The following is a 23169-nucleotide window of genomic DNA, read 5'->3' as shown; positions in this document are numbered from 1 at the left end:
GTTTTTGAATCCTGGTCAAAGTGTTAACAAACGTGATAAATGAGCTTAAGTTTTAAGATTTTAAGCAGATTTGTGAATAAAGCATTCACTTCACATACTAAAATGTGAATATTAGTTTCTGTCTTCACCAGGTGAGGTTACATCTGTGTGACAAGTCCCATGAATTAGAAAATATGCCCTAAAGTCTTTATTTTCATATTGCTTGAGCTTTATTTTAATCTCATTCTTGATTGTGATTAATTAATATTTCTGTCTCTGGGTATTTTTTCAGATTAGAACTGTGCTTCTTGCCATTCAATCATCCATTTTTCTCTGACAAAAAATCAAAATAACCTTCCTAAGAATCTGAGAGAAAAATTCAAATCCTGTGAACTTCCCTGAAAGAGATCTAACCGTAAGTCGTATTTCAAGGAATTATCTCTCCCTCTTTTTTATTTTAATTCATTCTGATGGCTTGATATCTTTGAACAAACAAATGGAAAGATTTAAATGGACATCAGTTGACTTTGTAGCTCATTTTTTTTGCCTAATAAAAGCAACAAAATTAATAGGAAAGTAATGACATATCTTAGAATTAATGATGAGTTGACTTGGCTCACAGTTTTCTTTCCTGAAGTGTGTACGGTCACTTCTGCATCTCTCCTTTTGCACTTCTTTTTTATGTTCATGAACTAAACAACATTAGCTGAATAGTTCTAGGGATGGTGTTGACCCATGTAGGTGATCATATCTTAACTACTATTACACTGCAACTAAATCATGTTATCAGTGTATGCTAAACTCTTTGAAGGTGTCCTGTAACAGAGGTCAGCTCAGCTTACTTGCACTGTGAACTAAACAAGAATGCATTAACTTACTTTTCCTGTGGCACAACAGAAGAAGCGTATTTTACTCATCTGATACTTTTGTTTTCAGCAAACTATTGTCACTAATTCCACTGGACACAGATTTTTTTTATTGGCTCAATTACTTCTACTCATCGCAAACAGCAGATGTCTGCATTCATTACCTTTCAGTTTGGGGCCCTTAATAAAATCTACAGAAAGAATTCAGATCATATACAGAAATTAACTATTAGCACCTACCAACATCTGACATTTCTGGAATGCTGGCATTGTAAACATCCTTTGTAAACATTGGCTCATTGTCATTGATATCATGGATCTTGATGATGAACTCAGATTCTGGTTCCACTGGTCTTCCAGTTCTTCGATTTATAGCCTGGGCACGAAGTATGTATACAGGCTTCTCTTCTCTGTCCAGTCTCTTTGTGGCTTGGATGTCACCAGTGTTTTCATTGATAATGAAAAGGTCTCCTGCTCCATCTCCAGAAAGGATATACTTAAGTGATCCATCTCCTTTATCCTGGTCTGAATGCAGCTGGTGGTGAAATGAGAATAATCAAGAAGGGGGGAAAATAAATAATTGAGACACAATTCTACATATTTCATCTCATTATCATGATGCAGGTTTGTTAATACCTAGCCAAAAGGCTGTACACTTCTTTCAGGAAATAAGATGATACCTCAGTAGGAGGACTGAATGGATGGAGTGGTGTCTTGATGTTGGATTTGAAGTTGTTTTCAGTATAAAAAAAATCTCTGGGGAAACCTAGGAACTGGAGTTGCAGATGACTTTCCAAAGCTGGAAAATCTGCAGAATCACGAATTGTAGTCAAAGAAAGAAAAAGTAGCCAGGGCAGTCACTTCTTGAGTTCAAATTCTGTGTGCTGTGCTTTTATGACTCTGGACTACATACAAATAAGAGTGAAAATACACAAATTCACAAATGCAGCAAATAAGAAGCAGAGGCAGTACATGTACAAGGCTATTCCAGCACTGGCAATGAAGATACCAGTCACCTTATCCAAAGGGGCATTGACCAAACTAAAACAAGGTGAGTGCAAGGGAAAGTAGAGAATAATGGTAGTTAACATACAGCTCCTGAGCTTTCCCAGGAGATGTCCCTTGCTACTGAAAGTCTGCTTAATGCACATGCAAGGTACAACAGATTAAATACTACTCTGAAGGTTGTTCCTTTGGTAAAGGTATATTTATTCCTTTGGCCTTAAAATAAATGTTAATCAAGTGTATTTTATTTTCTTGTTACATGAAATAAAAAAATAAAGTGACTTCTAAGTTTGGGGAATCAGTGACAAAATTCATAGGAGAAAAGCAGCAGATTCCTTCAAATTGTTGTTTTCATAGCAAAGATGTTTATGAGTAAGAAGAGTTGAATTATCTCAATGAACTCTTTGCTTCTCTTTCTGCATGCAAATATGAAATATATATATGTATGTAGCTGAATGTGTGGTGAAGTACTTAGCATTGCTGGATAGAATTCTTTGTAGAAGAGAAAGGTGTGTACGCTGAAAGAGTACAGAGTATTATGATCTTTACAGGTTTTGCCACTGCTTGGCTATTCCCCAGGCACACTGGAAGGGCAGCCTCCAGCGTGACTGTATAGCCAATGTTTTGGGTTTCCTCCAACCTTCTATCCAGACCAGTGCAATGCTGGAAGCCTATTGACAGCCACCTGGTGGCATGGTGCTCCCTCATGGGTACTTATGCCTGTGGTCCCTACAGAAAGCATGATCAATGCAACAAGTCCATTTTATAAGGGTAAAACTCTTTGTTTTTATACAAAAATGTTTTTATATAACGTTTTTTCACAAAGGTTTTTATATAAATGTTTTTATACAAAACATAATTAAAAAAAAAGTGTTAAATAGAACAAAATACATGAACTGTAGAACAGCAAATCATTACCAGACGTGCCGAGGCACATCTCCTTCACGGAGAAAATGGGCATTCAGTGTAATTTTGCACGGAGCCTTCCTCTTGAAAATAAGAATATTGATAGCTAGCTTGTATGCAACATTTCATCATGAGATTTCAAAACACTTCACAAAAGCAGTCAATCACATTTGCTTAGTTTTTTTGAATAGCAAAGTGTAGAAACTTGGAATTTTCAAAAAGACTGTCTTGGAACTCGGAATACAGTTCAGATCTCCTGAGTCCTAGTCAATTGGCCATCAAACCTACAGAAATGATATGATTTACCAGATACATCTTAAGCCTCTGAAGAATATCTGTTAGATCTGCCTGTTAAGAAGTCAGTCTGTAAGTCTACTGTGGAAAGTAATCGTAATTGGATATTTGAGTATAATTTTCTCAAAGGCAATTTGCAAAAAAAAGGCATAAAAATAACTCTTATTTAAAAATATGTATTTTTTTTATGACTGTCTCACATCCAGATACTCAATTTTTGTTTGCCTTGAAAGCCGCTTTAATTTTTTCTGTATCATAGTGGGAGAAAAGCAGCCCTTGGTAACAGGCTATCATTAATTCACACAAATCATGGAATAGTGCTGTTGTGAGACTTGTTATAGGATGAACTCCCAAACTCATTTTTATCACCATTTTAATTAAAACCGGTTTCAAGGAACAAAGTAGCAAAAAAGGTCAAGCTAGAAGGGGTGTTGGAACCATTGGGAATTGTCTTCCCTAGTATTCTTTAAGGAGTCCAGATACCTGCAGAGCTAAAAATGAAAACTTGTGTGATTTTTCAGTCAATTGTTTATGAAATTTCCACTCTTCTCCCATAACTAACCTATCAGTGTAAGATGAACTGTGGCTCTTGAATATCAAGACAATGCATATCTCAACGTACCTGCTCACTAAGGTTAAGAATGAAGCGATTTTCATGGAAGGTTCAATCTCTAGCTTTTCTGCAAAAGCAGTAACTTCTGAAAATAAACATTTCCTATCACAATGTTCTTTCCAAATCTAATATTCTAATACCTTCAACTTTCCTACTTTCCTAAGACATTACAGAATGGAGTAAGTGCTCACCTGGCCAGAAAGTAAGTGGGTTATCTGCTTAAGAGTCAGATCTAGGGAAGGTCATGTCCCATGTATGTTATGTAGAGTTAAGGCTGTCTGAGCATCTACTCATCAGTCCCAACAGTGACCTTCCAGTGTGCCATCATGTGTGGCCTGAAGAACATATTTCATAAAAATTCTTCATAAAGGTATGATTATAATACTTAAGTAAATTATGATAGTTATTTAACCGCTGAACATCAGGGTTGTTTTGTTTTGTTTTCTGTTTTGTTATGTGTTTGTTTTTGTGGAATAGGACAAAATCACAACACCAGCATGAACTGCTTAATAGCTAGGCCAAAGTAGTTTGAATTTTGTTCCTTTCTTTTTCAGAAAACAAAATGTTGTTTTTATAAGTTAGAATAAACAAACAGATCTCCAGGAAAGTTTCTCATGGATGATAAAGTTGCAACATTTACCTCAGAGGAAAATATCTAGAAAAACAATTTATTATTACAGATTATATTATCTGTGCTTGACTGTTTGCTTGTATAAAATTTTACTCAGGCAAAACCATTCAGCTTTATTTTTTTAAGTGTCAATTTATCTTGAAAGCAATATTTTGCTTGTGTGAGCTATATGAAGTGAGAGATTGCTACTCCAACCATGTTAAAAAAAATAATTAGGAATAAAATTTAAAGGAGGAACAAATGGTGCGAGATTAGACCAAAAGAAGGGCCTGGAGGGGAGATGCACTTAAAAATGCAGCTGATGGTTTTGTATATAAAGTCTAATACAGCTGTTATGAGGATAAAATGAGTAGTGGAAACATCCCCCGCTTTCCTTTGCAGTTGATGGTATTTTTGCTACCCAGACCCTTCATTTTACTGGAAGTTTGCTGTAATGAAATATGCATAGAAAGTATATTCCAAGTACTTTCAGTAGGACAGATACGAGACATCATAGTTTCACTCCTTCTATTAACTCATGTTGCAAAAGAGTGTCCATTACCCTCTGCATAAAGTTATTCATGGGCCAGATAAATGGACCATGGCAGGTAATCATGGGATAGAATAAAATATTGTGGGATGCAATATTCATGTCAGCTGGGTTGTACTACATTACTGCTCCTCGATACAGATTTACTATGGCCAAAAGTTTTAAGGCTCTACTTAAAGTTAGATTTTTTTATTTCTAGAGGAACTCGGTGTTACTCAACAGCATTCATCTAATTTGGTGACAGAACTGAGCAATACCCCAAAGGTAAGCAAAATTGAGAAGTAGTAAGTTGCAATAAAAAGCAAATGCTTCTGCAATTGAACTATATTAATATTATAGTAAATTGATTCACTCAGAATGTTCTCTGGACACTTTTGTGAAATCACCTATCAATCACTGGCTAAGGCTGAGGATGAACGACAAATTAAAGATTTTATTATGCCCTAGGCATACTTTCACTCATTTTACTTTAATGCCACTGTTACATGAACCATCTTCTTTGTTTTTAATGATTTACAGTAAGATAAAAACCATCCAGTCTTTTTCTCTCTTCTCTCCTTGGGAATATTCTGAGCCAAGACATTCAAACATGGCTGCCAGAAAGAAAGTAGGGCCTCATTGCTCTGGTAACAAATATACAGCTGTTTAAAAAGACTGCAGGACTACAGCATTACCTACCTGTATTTGACTTTGTACTCATTGTTACCTACATAATTAATTTAAAAGGAAAACTTCTTATTTATTACAAGGAGTCCCAATCTGAAGCAGCCTTGCTCTCCCCAGTGTCACTGACAGAAGCCCCCAGAAGCACCACCCCAGGGTGGTAACAGAGGTGTTTTCTCAGCATGGAGAGGTATGCGAAAGCTGTGCTCAAAGTATTTGTGCTGTGAACACCTTTTTATTATTATTATTATTATTATTATTTTGGAGTGAGTTTGTTCACAGCATTTGCGTTCATCTCCAACACGCGGTATTGCTCAACTTCAAAGGAGCTCCAGAAAAATTTTACCAGGGTTTCAAAAATTGAATCAGGCCTATGCTACATAAATACATAAATAGGAATTATTTGAGCAAAGTGCGGGAAAAAATTAAGGGTGACTTTCATGTAATTTTGTAAAAAGATTATAAATTGAAATGGCATGAAAGCAGCAGATCAAATTGGCATTAAGTAGTGCAATTCATTAGTGTTTGTCCTCGGTATTCTATGCTACAAGAGCTGTGCTCTAAAATGTCAGAGCGTGCACAACAGAAGCAGCGTCAGTGTGCTTCAATGCTGGCGAGGGCCAGGGGCTCCCCGGGTGGGCCAGGAGGCACCAGGTAGGCAGGGCCTCACCAAGAGTAGGGCACCAGGGGTACCAAGCATCTCCCTCAGGGCAAGGTTGTGTTGTAGACCTGCAGGTGGCCTCTCTGGGCAGGGCTGTGAGGAACTGGAGCCCAGCTGTTCAGCAGTCTTGCCGGCCCAATTACAAATCGTGCTAAATTCACCTTGGTATGAAGCTATATGAAACTGCAGTACTAAAACTTGATAATGAAGGTGAGACCTCCTGTATTATAATAGGTTAAAATTAAGCTCTGATTTTTATTTTGTGTATGTGTGTGTGCGTTATAACGGAATGCATTAGACAGAGGCAGCTTTCCAGCACACATATTTGTAATGAGGTTTTACTGAGAATGTACTTTTATAGCTTTGGTAATTAAATTCCAAAAAAAATTGAAATTACAGGCCATGGATATTCTCCAGAATGAAATAACATCCCTCCTCTACCTCGCTCTGTAACACTGATTTAAACAGCGTAGTTAATCTCATTCATGAAATGGCTTTAGGTTGTGTAAGACAGCTGTAAATTGCAGTTTAGCTCCCACTAATGTCGTATTGCTGGTTATGATAACTGGAAATTCGGTGGGTAAGGTGGTTTCCATCCATTCTACAAATCAAGTTCCAATTCCTGTTGTGAATACAGCCCCCTGCTCCCTCAGTTTGAATGCAGTGCCTGAACCTCTACAATCACACAAGCCAATTGACCTTGGGATGTACATACTAAATCATCAACCTACAATTATCCAGAAATAAGCTGCCTCATGTCTTATTGTTTGTTTGTATTTATAAAAGGAACTTGCTATTCTGGGACTGCTGTGGCCACGTTTTTGTTTCCTACCACCACAATGAAATAGAGAGCAATTATTAAAGTGGCAAGTGGGCAGTTGGTATGCAGTTAACATAAAGAATCAGTGGCTTACGCTTGGCAGTATTCATAGCAATGATTTCACTCCAAATTGAATAGATCCAAGCAGCAAAGCTCTGTCAAGTAATGAACAAATTCAACCACATGTGTTGCTTGAGGTCACACAGTGTGATGCTACAGTAAAACACTAAAAATACTATGATGTTATAATATTGCACAGTTTCTCTTTCAGAGTAATAACTTTCTTGAAATCTTCCCTACCTATCCCTATAAAATCAACAAACACTGTCATTAGTATAATGACATATAATTAAGTATAATAAAGTATATTAGTATAATAATTAACACCATTAGTATCATCAAATAATCATGCCTAAAGCTTTCGCTGAGCTTAGTGACTCAGTGTTTAAAGGAAAAAGATATTTTTTGTTCATTAGATAATAAGTACTTAAGTATATATTGCTGAAACTTAAGTAGATCTTTATTTGCTTCTTAAAATACTCCCAAATCATTATTTGTACTTCACATACCTATATAGGCATTCACTGTGTCATGTGTTACTGGGACAAATACTTACAGAAATAAGTTATTTCAAGCCATGAAAGAGCCTTTCTTTTAAGAAGATAACCCACAAGATCCACTGGAAGATTCAGCGTCACAGAAATAACAAATTTACTGTGGATGTATGTGCCGTGTTCTTATGGCATCAATTATGGAAAGCACCATCTCCTTTCTTGGTCCACATAACCTTTCTATCTGACTCATACTAGTGCAAAATTACCATTACATGCTATTTCATACTTCTTGCTCTATCCACTTCCTCAGAACCTCTTAGCAAAATGCTAAGCTCCTTCTCATGTCCCATAAATCCTGACTGGAAAAAAAGACAGAATATGCTGAGGTCAGTGGTGGCTTGGTTTATATGCATATTTGCAGCACGGCCAGCTGAGCAGTCATGACAAAATGTAGGTTTCTTTACCTTATGCAGCTACTGTTCTTCCAAACTGTAATGAAATGAGTGTTTTCAACACCTTTATTCCTCTATAAAATTTAATTAGAAGTGGTTAATGGACTTAAAAATCAATTTGAGAGGCCAATGGACAGAGTACAGAGCATTGAGCTTAGTTATCTGCTCAGGTCACATACTTGGAAGGTTAATTTAAGATACAGGTACCTACCCTTTCACTGTTTTGTTACTTCAAAAATTTAGCTCAATTTTCTGGTAAATGGGAGAACTCTAAAAAAGGATTCAGAAAAAATGGGAGAAATGTGCTACAGTACTTGCAAATTTTCTTAGAGTTTAGAGAAACTAAGGGTTGATTCCTTTCTATTCTTATGTAAAGCAATTTGAAATTTATATGAAGATTTATACTCTACAGCCTCAAAATAGGATTTTGTCGTTTCCATAGAAAGTAAATAAACAACAGAAAAAAAAGTATTGACAAGATGAAAAGAAAAATGCTAAGAGACTCTACCAGGGCACAGCACCATAATTCCAAACGTACAGCTGCCAGAAACAGCACTACCATACAGAGGCTTTATTCAAACTATTATGACAGGTACTTAAAATTAGATACCCTCTTTTTCACATCTCCCCACTAACTAAAGATTTACTTCAAGGATTAGTTTACTTCAGTGATTAGTTTACTATAGTTAGTATAGTTACTTTACTGCAGTTAATAGTGTAAGGCTGAATATGGTTCAGTATGACCCATTCCTAAGTATTTGAATTTAAGACAATTTTAACTTCTTGCACCAAGATTGTTTTTCTGTTTCAAGAACCTCCTCCCACTTGCTTATATTCTTTCTCTTCCAACATCTATGAATAATGATATATACTTTCAGTATTTTTCTTTGCAAGGCTGCCAGCCTACATGCCTTCCGCCTGTGTAAAATGGTCACTTTTCAGTCCTCAAATAGAATCCTGTTTAAAATGCTAGTCTTTCATTTTTTTCAGTTTAGTAGATTCCAAAAGAATCCCATGAAGAGAAGGCCAGATATGTTGTTTCTAGTAGTTCCATGTAGTTTTCCTTGATTGGTCCATTTCAGTTGGCCTTTATTTCTGTATGATTACACACAGGTCTTGAATAGCAATGTTAGTATTTTTCTATATCTTTTAGAAATAAGTAGATACATTTGTCATTTTTATTGCCATGTTTAAATAGCTTCTTCCTGATATCCCAGGACTGACATCAAGGCTTTTCTAATATACGACCATTCATAGTGTACCAGAATATATTTTTTTTTGTTGGTAACTCCTATTTTATCCTGTTTCCTTTCCTTCTTTCTTCCTGCAAGGTATTCTGGAAACAGTTATAGCAGAAATGCTAAATCAGGGCTTGACCCAGTGACTGAGCACCTGGTGGGAAAAGCAAGGCCAATCCAGGGGAGCTCAGGTGCAAGCACTGTGCCTTAGTGACCAGAAGGGGTAGAGCCAGGATGCATCCTTTCCTGGACCTCACTGAAGGGTTGGCAATGGAAGCAAGGGTGTTTCACTGTAGATCCCTACCTGCCTGGTGGCTTCTAAAAGTAAGTATGTTTTGTTTTTGTTTTTTTTCTCTCTTATGTTTCTATGCCTGTGGCTGCTATCATTGAGCAAATCCTTACTTGTTGTAGCCTAGGACTTAGCTATCCCACTGTCGCTGTGTTTTCCATTGCATAACAACAATAAGAGGTATGATAAGAGTACTGAAATCAAGCATGAAATACTGAAGTAATATCTTAATGATGCAGAGAACTGAAGAGTTACTAAGGATAAATAAAATCTATGTGAATGGTTAGAGTTATTGGAATTTTTCTTTAATCTGTAAGGGGTTCCAGGATGTTGGAATAAAAACGAAGTAGAATAAGAAATAGAGCAGAAAGGACACTGAAATAAGAATTTAACATTTGACCAGGGTCAGGAGACAAAGTGTTTTTTTATTTGACCCCTCCAGGCTTGTGTTCTCCAGGTAGGCTGGAAGGCTCTTCTTATTCTTTTGTGAGGGTTATAGGTGAGACTGTATGGTCTGAGGTAGATCTTCACAATTACTTGTCTGATACTGTGATTCTCGGGATGTGGGACAGGCTGCCCAAAGAGTAGCCAGGAACTTGCTGTCCTATTTAAAATGTCGAAAACTAAGAATAAACACCCATACTCTGCTGACTCACACCTTTGTTACACACCCTTCAAGATCACAAATGGTTTTCTATCCTGAAGTACAAATATGCAGCCACAGCTAATCAGCTTTGCAAAAAATCAATTGAGAAGTGTCAATCCTTTCAACATTGCCTAGGGCCTATCAACTCTTATCCCTCTTGGGTTCCACAACTGCTGCTGCTCTTCAATTTGATTAAACAGGGACAATGGCACAAGAGCTTTTTGTCCTGAACTGCAGTATATCAAGCTGGAAAGATCCGTTATTTTGTTGCTCCCTCACTCTAGGGGGTAACTTTCCATCAGATCTTAAGGATTATTGAACAAAGCTGCAAACTAAGTAAAGGTGTCTCCATGTACTCTTGGGCTGAAAGATGCTCAGCCCTTCTTTGGTAATGCAGTCTTATTTGTCCCTTTTGCTATTATCTCTAAACACAATTATAACAGGAATTCACTAAGTTACAACAGACAAATAGGTCTTTAATTTATAAAGCACAATACACTTCTGTGTCATGTCTGATCATCTCTATTCATAAGGGTCCTTGACTTTCACTTTCTTTTATCAAAATTCTTGCTTTCTTTGAACTACTACATAACCACAAGAAAGAGACCCAATCTCACTTTGCAGCTATTAAAGAACTGCAAGCCATTATGCTTCTGAGTACTGATTTCTCTCACTTAAAAAAGAATATACATATGTTGTCAAATGATTTCTACAGCTTTGCTTACTGTTTGGTTCATCAAGCTATTGCCTGAAAGATTACAGAGCCTTGTTCACCTAGACTGTGGTGCTCATAACAAAATAGCATTGTACAGACTTCTAGAATTACCTTCACAAAAGCTTGGAGATCTGTTTTTTATTCAGTTTTCAATTCCTTATGAACAGACGAAGCTGTTTCAACAATCTGCTTTTCAGTTCATCTATTTCAGCATCTGGCATTTCTCTGTTGTAGTGACCACCACTCTTTTTTTTTGTTTTGTTTTGTTTTTAAACTGTTTGTTAGAAACAGTACCTGGGAGAGAGGAGGCTTAGTTTATCTGAGTCATCAGTACCCAGTGACTGAAAGGCATAAAGGGCTTAGCCACCCTAGACTTGTCATAGCTTAGCTGAGGTACTAAGAATACTTTCTTGCATGTAAATCTGAGCAGAAGATTAGGAGAGATTAAAAATTGTTTTATTAACTGATGTGTATACTTCAGTGGTCAGCAATGAAAATTCAATCCATTGAAGCTTTGAAAGCCATAAGGAGGTGTATAAGTCATTTTATTTCAGGAGACGGATTATCATTACTCCATGTTTCCTACCATAACTGGATTGTCAGTCATTGGTTTCAAATATGTCTTAAGGACTAAATGAGAAGATGAGTTTGACACATAACTAATGACTTCCTTGGCATAAAAAAAAAAAAACAACAAAAAAAAAACACAAAAACAAATGAGTGAAGCTTGTTTAAGTGCACCTCTGTGCACTTAAGTGTCACTTAAGTGACAAAGGACAAGGTATGCTGTGGAAAAGTAGGCTTGTATTTGGAAATGCAGAACTTACTGATTTTAATATTATCTCTTTCAAAGTCTTACTGGCTGACCTTATATCACTATTTGATGCATTCTATGCATTCTATTCTAATGTGATTTGAATCTTAGGTGTAATTTGTTCTATGCTAGCTTGTGGAAAAGATTGTTTAAGTCAAAGCAAAGAAGATTCTGTAATGCTAGAAAGTATAATTGCTCTTGTGTTTATTATCTACCTGCTGAAGGTCACTGTCACTATATTAACTAAAAGAAGATATAGATGGGGGAATTTCTGCACTCTGGACTAGTTATATTAGCTCAATAGCATCTGCAGGTATTTTAAACTTATGACTTTGTACTGAAATAAATATGTGTTTTCTGTCAGGTGAGCTGTGGAGTTATGGGAAGTTAAATGCCTAATTTGTAACAACTTTCAGTGGGAGTGCAATGAGCCTCTAAAGAAAAGCATGCTTCCCTGGAAATCTCTTCCCTAAATCCCCATTTTTCAATGGGAGCTGTGAAAACAATTCAAGAGCACCTGCTTCCCTCGCAGCTTTTTTTTTTTAAAGTCAGAACAAAATTGTTCTTTTATCCTGACATTATTTTATATCTCAAAGAAAGGTATGTGCACGGGAGCAGATGTCTACAGCACAGTTAATGTGCCTTTACTCTTTAAGTTTCTTTAACATACTAACTGTGTCCATTTTCAAGAAAAGATGCTCACTGAGCCCAGAGGCTAACACAGACATGTTGTGTTTTAAAAATTAAATGAGAATAAGGTATTATATGAGTTTGTACATGCACATAGCCATTTAATTGCAGAATACTTTCATGGGTCGATCTACATATCTTTGAGGGTTTCCAATGACTTTAATGGGACTTCTATCATGTACTGCATTACTCAGTCAAAGAAAAGGAACTCAAATAATAGTAGCTGGCAGCAGACATTTACTGAGATTAGGAGTTTTTTGGTTGTTCTTGTTTTGTTGCTTTACTTCTTTTTCCCCCCAAAAAAGACTACATGCACTTTTGTAACTAATAGGCTGTCTTAGCATACATTCCTTAATCTTTAATTTGCCTGATTAGTGTAGTTAATAAAATCAATCTGTGTTACATATCCAGCTTTAATTGCCTTTATCATCTTAGGAAATTTACCCAGGGTCAATTGCTTACTCTTTAGGAGAGATCTGAATTATCCATTTCACTGAAAATTTCTTAGACTCATAAACTTAAAAAAATAAAAAATCTCTCAAATCATCCCACAGCAGCTTGAATTTAATATTACATCAGCATTGTTCTTTCTTTGTAGATATAATGCAGATTCATAAAGCTAGATGAAGAAATGCATTTTTAATTTAGTAAAAACCTCTATTCCTTGAATGGGAAGAAGGGTAGGGGAGATATTCCTTAATGGTGAACTAGGAGGAAAATAAAATTGCTTGGCCTAATATCCAGAAATGTTTTTTATTGGGATACGGTTGAATAAAACATCAGGCTTCTTCAGTAACAGCTTTTTTTCTGTTCCCTGATGGATGTGCTTGAAAGCAAATGCTCATCCTTTGCTTACTGACAAAGGTGATCCCTTGATATTCTGAGCTGCACTTGATGCTGACAATCAAATCCAGAGGTATGTGTATGAATTTTATATGCTGTATAAAATTGTGTGGCAGAGTGGAAAGTAGGGATTGGAGAAGTGAGGCTATAGAGAAACATTCAAACAAATGAGGAACCATATTCTCATTTAAATCAACATTTAACAAAAATGAAATAAATTCATAACCACAAGTTGAGTCTTCAATCTGTTTGCCTACCTGGCTCGTCTAGTTCTGTGATTCAGAAAGTGAGGAAAGGAAAAATATCTCTGCACTGTCACGCTTCCCAAATTTATTTCTAAAAGTTTCTGTTGTGTAAAGAGATAACTAGAAAACTGTGTGAGGCAACAGTTACAATTGAAAAGGCCACATATATAAGTCTTAACCGTGTTCTCTCTGGAAAGCTGTTCAGCTAAAAAATTCTTTGTGGGAAAACTTGGCCAAGGCTGCCATTGAGTAAGTTTTTCTTTCAAAAAAGCATTCTTCAAAATATCAGCCTGGATGAAGGAATGGGCCACATGGCTCAAATGTTGAGATAAACAGGTGCTAGAACTTCAGAAGGGCAGGGGAGTGGATTAGCAAAAGATCAGCTCAGGTAGATGTAGCTTTGCTTTGGAACAGGTGACAAATCAGTCAAGAGCTTGCAGATAAAGGACAGATCAACATGAGTGATATCGTGGTACACATCCACTACAGACTGCCTGCTCAAAGAAATGAAGTACTTGAAGCCTTTGTTAGACAGATGGAGGAAGGAAGCTGTGCAACTGAAGGCTATGGTACTCATGAAGGACTTCAATCATTCTGATATCCGCTGGAAGAGCAATATGGCTGTATGCAAGCAACCCAGGTTTCTACAAAGTGCCATAAGAAAATTTCACACAAGTGATTGATGAGTTGACCAAAGGATGTATTATATTAGATGGATGTGAATGTAAAATTTCCCCTCAGATCTCAAAGGTCCTTGAGCCTACCAGCAAATTCTAGCATTATTCACAGCAGACAAAGCAAGCAAGCAAAAAAAAGCACTACAGAAATGTAGGGACTTGTTTTTTTTTTTTTTTTAACAATTTGGGTGAACTCAGGTCCGTACTCAGAGTGGGATGCATTAAAAAAAAAAAAGGTGACAAAATGTTTTCTTGCTATGGTATTTGACAAGCTATTGAGGAAGGTTCCTAGTCTCTGAGAACAGGAACAGCCACAGGCAAGATGGATCTGGGAACTAAAGACTGGCTAGGTATACCTCAATCCCAAGCTGTGGAGCAAATCTACCTGGAAGGTAAATCTAGGTGCAAGCAAAGAAAACCAAGGTGATGGAAACAGCATGGGTTTAACAATGGCAAATTGCTTAACCAACCTGTTTGCCTTTCATGGCACTGTGAAAAAGCAGAGAGGACTACTGCATGACCTTGGGAAGGCTTTTGATATAAAATCTGGATAGACAAATTGGTGAGATATGGACCGCAAAAATGGTTGGTGAAATGTGTGGAAATTTTCATGGATGGAAAAAACAACGGGTCATGATCTGTGGTTAGATATCCCACTGGTGGTTGATTACTTGTCATGTTCCTCAGGCGTTGATATTGGGGGTTAATATTGCTTAATATCTTTATTAATTATTCAAATGATGGAATGCACTCTCAACAATGTTTTTAAGTCATTAATAAAAAAAGGATGGAGGTGGTTTGCATAGCGAGCTTTCAATATTGAGAAGGTAGAGTTATCTGGTAGTCATCAGCAGCTTGGAGAAATGGACTGATGAAATTCAGCACTGGCAAATCTAAGTTTCTGTATCTGTGCTGGAATACAGTCTGGATGGAGGAATAGTTTTGTGCTGAAAGATCGGGATGTTTCACTTCAATAAGCTAAAAATGTCCTTGCTGAGAAGAAAGTCAACTGAACACTGGTTTCTTTTAGCAATAGTGTAGCCTACTCTCAGAGGCTCAGATCATTCTCCTCTATTCATAGCTTGTGAGAATGGAAGTGGAGCACTGTATTTAGTTTTATCCCTCTTCTGTACAAGAAAGACGTTGACATACAGCATTAAGTCTACTGAGGGGTTACCAAAAGGGTTAGGGGGCTGGAGCATATGGTGTATGTGGAGAAGAGAAAAACGTTTTTATTTAGATTTCAGAAAAGAAGGTTTATTGTTGTTTACAACTACCTCATGGCAAAGAGTAGATAAAGACAGAGAAGACAGCGAAAACATGAAAGACAGTAGTTAGGAATTGCTTTAGGGGAAATTCTGATTAGATATTTGAAGGAAAAAAAATCAAAGAGAGGTGGTTAAGCACTGAGAGAACTGCCCAAGAAGGCGTGGATTTCTGTACTTGGAGGTAGAACTTGATTGAGTCCTGAGCAATGTGCTCTTAAATGGACCTGCTTTGAGCAGAGGAGACAACAAGATGCCTCTAAGAATTTCTTCCAGCCTAAATTATTCTGTGCTTCTATTTGTAGGGAGTAATATTCAGTGCTGGACAGTTCAAGATTCAACACTGCTTGTCTAGGAATGAGGGTTAATTTTGACTGGAGAGACTGGAATTCTTTTGGTGAGAATATTTTTCTCCAAATTATTATCTAGTATTTGTGGAATAAAAAAAAATGTATTTCTGGAGAACATGTTACGGATATATCAAATATATCAAATCAGTATAAATAATCTGAAAGGAGTTTTCCAGAAAACACTTTCTGCAGGTAAAATCATAAATATTTTCATGAAGTGGGTTAATGGGGTGAGTTGTTTAGATCCTGGCAGGCTGCGTTACCTGGAAGTAGCACAAGGCTCACACTCTTGTATTAATTCTCTGGCTCAAACCCCCTTGGAGGTTGTTATTCCCTATGTCTACTAGAAATTCTCTGAGGAATTTTAGCAGTTATGAGTTGCATTAACTCTCCTTTAAGCAACTGACCTGAAATGTGTAAAACCACAGAAAGAGCATCGGCTGGAAAGAATCTATGAATGCTCTGACACCTCTGTTTGCATGGCCTTTAAATCTAGTGCCTGAGTCAGCTTGATTGCAGGGCCTGCTATGTAGAAGCATGTCGTGGAGCCATACTCCAGTTATACTTTTCAGTTCTGTCTTTCAGGGAGAATTTGACCTCTTGATAACATAATGCAAACACAAAATTTACATGTTTCGTGACTTGAGTAGATGTAGCCTGCCAACATTAAGATACAAGTATGCATAAAGCTGCCAAACACACTAAATAGGATGATAGTAAGGAAGCAGCGCAGGGAAGTAAAACCTTCTTTATTACAGTAGATGATTAACAGTGAAACAGCATTTCTCAAAGAAGTAAGAAATAGTGCTGGGTAAACAGTATCTGTATGCAAAAGGACCACTCCAGCTAGGCCTTTGTATAGTTCTTCTCCATTCAACATGGCAGACTTCAGCTGGGGATAGAAGGGCTGCAGTCTGAGTGATATGCCTCCCAAGCAAACAACTCCAAAAAGAAAACACTAGGAATTATAGTTTCAGAATAAACTTTTGCTGGTATGTTTTTCCCCTTCTGTAATGTACAGTTTAGCTCCCAACTCACCTAGCATTTTATTTCTCTACAAATTTTATTGTTCTTGATGTCTTTGTGTGTGTGTGTGTGTGTGAGAAATTAGAAAAAGAAAGAAATAAATGATATTTTTCCTTTCTCTCTTTCTTTCAGAGGGCAATTCTTACCTTTCCTTCATCTGCCACCTCAGGCTTTCACGGTGAGTACAAGCTTCACTGAACCCTGAAGTATTTGCAAGTGCATGCTAAGGTTTGCTTCACCCTATTAATGGTGAAAGCAAGCCACAGTCTGCATTAGCACATACAGATCAGTGGTAGCTATTCACATCACAACACATTTTCAGTTTGTTTTTGAAATGCTATGCTGACTGGCCACAGCTCTCAATCTGCTGCTGCCCCACTGTGAACCTATGTTCACTAGTGAGAGAAACAACAGCAAAAGCAAGGCGAGTCACAGAGGATAAGTTTCATTTAAAATAAAGATTTCTGTAAGCTTTACAGTTTAATATTTTTGATGAGCCAACTGTAAATAGCAAATGGCAGAATAGCAATGGTTCTTTATCATAAGCCTGATAGAGGGATTTTTTTCTAGCTGTTAGCCTGCACATTCTATATTCACAACACTGCTTTATAGAGAAGACTTTACTTTGTTGTACAAATAGGAAAATGGTAATCACAGCTCCAAAGATCAGTAATTTAAGTAACCCAAAATAAACCATGAATTTCACCTGTCATTTCTCCTTGGGGAGAAAAAAATAAATGCGTTAATCTATTTTTGCATAGCTAGAAGTCTAAGGACACGCAGTCCAAGAAGACAGGCAGATTGCTGACGAAGGGAGGACAGGATGATCTGTGGAAAGATGTGGCCCAAAATGTAAGCACTGGTATGAGTGGGTTGTTAGTATGTAGAAATAAAAACTGTAGTTCAGGGCACAAAAAAAAAAAAAAGCAAGAATTTTTCATTTCATTTCTCAAGCCAGAGAGAAATACTGTCTTGGGAGTTTTAGAATATGCTTGCCTTGACTTCTCTAGGTAGAATGAGAAGAAGTGGAGGAGGTTATGTTCCACTGCATTTTAAGTACTGTCATGTACCATAAAGGAGATGTGGAATGTGAGAGACAGATGGTTGTAAGGTTCTATTATTGTGTAATATATTTGGGTGTAAGAACGATGCCAAGTAGATTCACAATTATGAGAATCGTAAATGTTAAACATGCTTTGTTTCCAGCCTTTCATTTTCTGAATGTCATTCTTACCCATCCCACCCATTTCTCATTATCTCCTTTCTTAGCCCCCATATGATGATTTAAAATCTGCAGCCTGTTTTTGGATTCGTGTCCTGGGCCTTTAACCTCTCAGTTGTCCCTTGTTTCAGTTATCTCTATTCCACAGAGACCAACAGTATAGAGGATTTCTATCAGCATCAGTAAATCTTTCAAAGAGGAATATAAGACAAGTGTGTGTATGTGTGTGCAATTCAGTATAAGAATGAAGGGCAGTTGGGAAAGTCAAGTGGTAGAACATAAAATATGAATGATGGATGAGGAATAAAGGCAGCGCACACATGCCATGGCATTTGTTCTACTTTTTACAAGAATGACATGTATTCAGCCTGTTGAAGCAATAGGCAGGTGGAAGCTAAGAACTCTGATTTTTTTCAGTATTATTTTATTCATTTGTGGTTTAGAAATTTCTGATTTTTAGCTCTGATTATGTCATTTAACCTCCCTGTACATCAGACTTCTCTCCTATTAAAAGGCTTGTGATAATGCTTCTTTCACCTCAGTGTTAAACATATCATTGCAATTAACTAATATTGGTACTCATAAAAGACCCTGTGACTTTCTTGTCAATAGCAAGGGCAGGAGTGTCACAAACACAAAGCTCTATGTTCTTCTAAGAGAAAAGAGACACTATAGCATACTGCTGGTAGCTTTCCAAGGACTCTGGCACCCTCACACAGGTGGAGGGAGAGGGCATCTGGAAAGGTACAAGGCTTTACTTCTCCATCTGTGTGGTGATGGGTGTGGTATCATCTGAGAGGTACATCATGGAGCCACATTTTCTGTGCACATTTGGCTGTGAAAGAAGAATGCTGAAGAATTGCCAGGGATGGGGGTCCAGCCCTGAGGCCTGTGTACACTGTGGGTACTGCTATAGTTAGCATGACTAAAGCAACCAATGAATAACTGGTGGCTTCTTCAGTTTTGCTGCGAGCCACTCAAGGACCAGAAATTGCTCAGGACAAAGTCATTGCAAGACATAAAGTCTGGGTATTGGGTTGCATTTCTCTTGGAAAATCAGAAAGTAGAATCTATTCCTAAAGAAATGATATTCTGAATGCCAAAAGAAATTGAAAGCTCTTTTGAGTAGACTCATTGAAGAAGTCACAAATGTGACTTTTAATTTTAGGCTTCATGAAGAAAGTAAATGGTCACATTTTTGGAATAGGAAACTGAAGGCATCATGAGGCTATCAGAGCATTAGTTACAAGGTAAAGAAAAACAATATTTGCCAGTAGAATTTTATAAGGAATGCTAAAAGCCCAGATGCTAATAATCATTTTAACTTGACTTTACACATCTTGACTTTTTTGGAAAACAAGTTTTGGTGATAAGTACAGAGTACTAGCATATTAAAGATCTGAGAGAAAGGGGAAATTTTTCTTGCTAAATGCACTGTTATCCAATTAAGATGTCCTAAATTTTTCGCATTGGAGTATGCGACCCATTGCTGATCAAAATGTTGAAAATGTGTAGACTGTGTTACAGAACAGTAATTTTCATTCTTTAAATAGCTCCTCATGTCAGAGCTATACATTTCTCTCTCAGAATGTGACTTAATCCTACTACTTGCAATGCTTTGGAGGTGTTCTCTTTGATTTGGTGATACTTGCCTTTAAAACAGTTGTAGCTGTAAGTAAAGTCAGGGAAAAGGAATCAAAATATTACTGGAAACATATTGTAATACTGTTCATTTTATCACATCCTCCCTAAAAGCAGGATTGATGGTACCTGAACCATTCCTTACAGAGGGTAAGGAATCTTTCAATTTTTTTTTTTTTTTTTTTTTTTTTAAATACCAAGCAGAAGGATTCTACTTCTGCCTAGGTGCAGTATCCTTTCTGCTTTGCCAAGACACATAGCAGCAGAAGTTTGACTTTTATCTTCCTTGAAAAATTGAGTTGTCAGCAGAGGATGATTGTTTATGATGGGTGGTACAGGTAGAAACATCAGATAGCTTCCAGGCAAGCATAAAGCTTGAATTATTTGAGCATCAATAAGACACAGAAAAAATGAAAAGTACATCTGGAAGTTTCCTTTCACTATCAGACAGACAGTGAGACAAAACCATTCTGCCTGTTGTTATCAGGAAAGCAAGTTGCTTCTTTCTACTGCAAGCTGCCAGAAGCTGTTTCCAGGTTAATGAGTAAGATTTAAGTCTTGTTCAGAACTTTCTTTAGTCTAAAAGAAAGAGGCATCCTATCCCTTTATATAACAATGACTTGTAGGTTTGTGCTGACAAGACCACTCAGTGATGGATGCCAGTACATGGATTTCATGCAGCCAATGGGATAGCTGTGTAAAGACATCAGATGCATACAAATGATTACCGTACCTTTGAGTCTACTATTGTAACGACAGCTTTTTTTCCCTCTGTTGCTCAGAAATATCTGATAGACCTCAGAGGAATACAGCATATATTTCTATATACAGCTACAGTACCACTTTATCTTTTACCTGTGACTTAGGGCTCATGTGAACACCTCTCTTTAAAATTTTACTAAACAGCCATTGGTACAAGTAGGTAATTTTTAAAAACCTAATTCAGATGTTGCAGATTTTTCTGGATTGTAGTATTGGGAACTTCTCCACTTTGATACTCATGTAATCCTTTTATTTTATTTTTGGATTGAGTCTCTGGCAAGTGTTGTAATTTCTGAACCAGAAGAAAAGATATCTTCAGGTTAAAATGTCACTGTGCCCATCAATCACACTTCAATGAATAGCTGTAGCTCACAAGTTATTCAACAGTGCAATGAATAATTCCAGTCTAGAACTTTTATACCAGTTCCTTATATTACTGAGCCTAACCAGGACTAGAGGGCATGTATTTCTATTCTTTTTCAAAGGATTTATTTTGTGAATATATAAGAATGAAAGTTAGGAATAGAAGTGGATGATAAAATGGTGGATCTGATGTCAGTGCCACAGCATACAATCAACTTGTGTTGATAACACCGAGAGATTCATGGCAGATGCATATTCTTGTCTAAGATACAGCAGCATATTTGACTTGATAGTAAAATCTGTAGTAAACAAAACTGGAGGACCTGTTTTCTAATAGTTCATGGTACCAGTGCCTACCAGAAAAAGACTACTTTGTTTTATACGTGCTCAGGAGTGCTTAGACAATTATCTCCTAAAGGATGGAAGCATTTGGGTTTGCTGGAGATAAAGTACACAGAGCATATAGCATTGTAGTGCTCTGGCCCGTGACTCATGACACTTCAGTGTTGCCTTCAGTACTGCCCTGAGTTCTACTGCTGTTTGATATCTTCAGAGAGATTACCTTTTTTATTATCTCAAACCTGAATATGTTCCTCTTCACTTTTCCTCCTCTTCTCTCCAAAACTATTATGATATAAACGTGGTTTCTGTAGCACAAACAGTTACAGGTTTTTATGACTGTAATATGGGTGGTTATAAAAACAATGCTGTTAGAATATTTTACAGCCAACTTGTGATGTCTAGTCTTTTCATACAGGTGTTTGAACTAAACATGTTAACAATGAACAGAAAAAAAAATAAACAAAAGCAGATTAAAAGATTTTTTTTTAGAAGATTTTTTTTTTTTTATGATTCTGATGTTAATGCCCACTAGCTTCAACTATTGAACACAACAAGCAAAAAAGCTAGATATGACTGCCTATGCAGTAAAAAGAAAGAACAATTCCCCTTTACATGCATATATCGGTATTGTTTTCAAAGAATTTCCTATGCACGTTTCCTTATGATATAAGGGAATAAAAAGATGATAACCAAAAACTCTTATCATTTTCAGTTCGTATTTAAGGTTAACATTCTGTCCTCTGAGACAAAATATGCTTCATAAACATGTTCATTATCCTCATTTGCCCACTCCAATCAAGTTTAATTGCTCAGCTAAATTGCCTGGTTACCTCAATTTGGAGACATTCAGCTGTTTCTATCACTTATCCTCACACCAATATTCAACTTTCTCTAATAATAAATGGCTGCTGTTCCATGCCTTTTGGCTAATTGTTAAATTACAAGGGTGTGAGCAGTTCTGACATTTGAAAGACATGTGAAAGGCCACTTGTGAACAAGCCCAGGGACACAGAATCAATGACATTTATACATTATGTGTTACTTCTATGCTTTGTAATAGTAAACGTATTAAAGTACAAATAAACTGGAGAATAACTTAAAAATACCAACCACATTTTTTTTTCTTTCTGTGATTCCACTTCAAACTTTCTTGGCTTTTTTTGGTCTAACTAGATCATTTTTAGTTGTCTCATTGCAAAAACATCCTGAAGGAATATTTGCTCCCCTAACAATCCCTCTGTAGTCAATAGCTTCTACTTGAATTCTGCAGTGTGGAGAATGGGAGACTTGGGACTGAGAAGGTTTAATGTCAGAATTTGCAGTGAAAATGACAGGCTGCTGAGAGAGCTCCCTGTCTCGACCCCCACAAGTATTCTGTAAAACAAGAGTGTGTGTGGAGAACTGCTATCTTCCAATTTGTGTTCCTTCTTTTTCCTTGGCTCTGTACTTCTTCTCTGTTTGATTTGTTTAGATATTTTTTTTTGTTTGGTTTTCCTTTATTCTCTCATCTTCTGTTTTTATTGTGTTCTCTTTAGGTAACCTTATTTTCCTGAATTCTATTCTCTACTCCTATTTGATTTGTTTCCCTCCCTCGATCTTGATTCCTCTTTGTAAAGTTTCCTCTCCACCCACCTCTGTCTTTCTAGTTCTCCTCTCTTACTCTTCTCTGGCTTTTTTTCTTACCCTCTTATCTTTCCCTCTGCTTCTCTCTGAGGACTCTCTGCCTTTGGCATTTTCCTGTAGATTGGGTTCAGTGGTACTCTTCATGAATGCTGATTATCTTGGTTGGAGCTCTATGAGTATTACACCAGCTGAGTAGCTCTTCATTTGAATCATGCCTTGCAGCCATTTAATAGGAAAGGAGTGTCACATCCAACTTTGAGTGACAGCTGATTGGCAGGCAAGAAAAGCAGTCACCATCTCTCATGGGAATGCTCAGAAGCTTGAAGAGGGAGATAAAATGTCAAACCACTGTGATCTGCAGCCTCTGCTGTGAGGCCTGAAAGATCAAGCCAGATCAGACACAATCCTATTTGAGTTTAGAGAACTAAGCTATATTGTTTTTACT

General features: G+C 37.0%; 1 protein-coding gene across 3 annotated transcripts in view; it reads right to left on the bottom strand.

Moving 5' to 3' along the window:
- Positions 1-23169, bottom strand: part of CDH6 (cadherin 6) — a 102447-nt gene that overhangs the window by 29014 nt on the left and 50264 nt on the right. For all 3 annotated transcript variants that reach the window (XM_048938969.1, XM_048938967.1, XM_048938968.1), the window contains one exon: positions 1086-1380. In XM_048938969.1, coding sequence (XP_048794926.1) covers positions 1086-1380 — 295 coding nt within the window. The remainder of the gene's footprint in view (positions 1-1085; positions 1381-23169) is intronic.

This window comes from Lagopus muta, chromosome 3 (assembly GCF_023343835.1).
Source record: "Lagopus muta isolate bLagMut1 chromosome 3, bLagMut1 primary, whole genome shotgun sequence".
Lineage (NCBI taxonomy): Eukaryota > Metazoa > Chordata > Aves > Galliformes > Phasianidae > Lagopus > Lagopus muta.
Note: the sequence above shows the minus strand (reverse complement) of the source record. Positions and strands in the feature narration are given on the sequence as shown.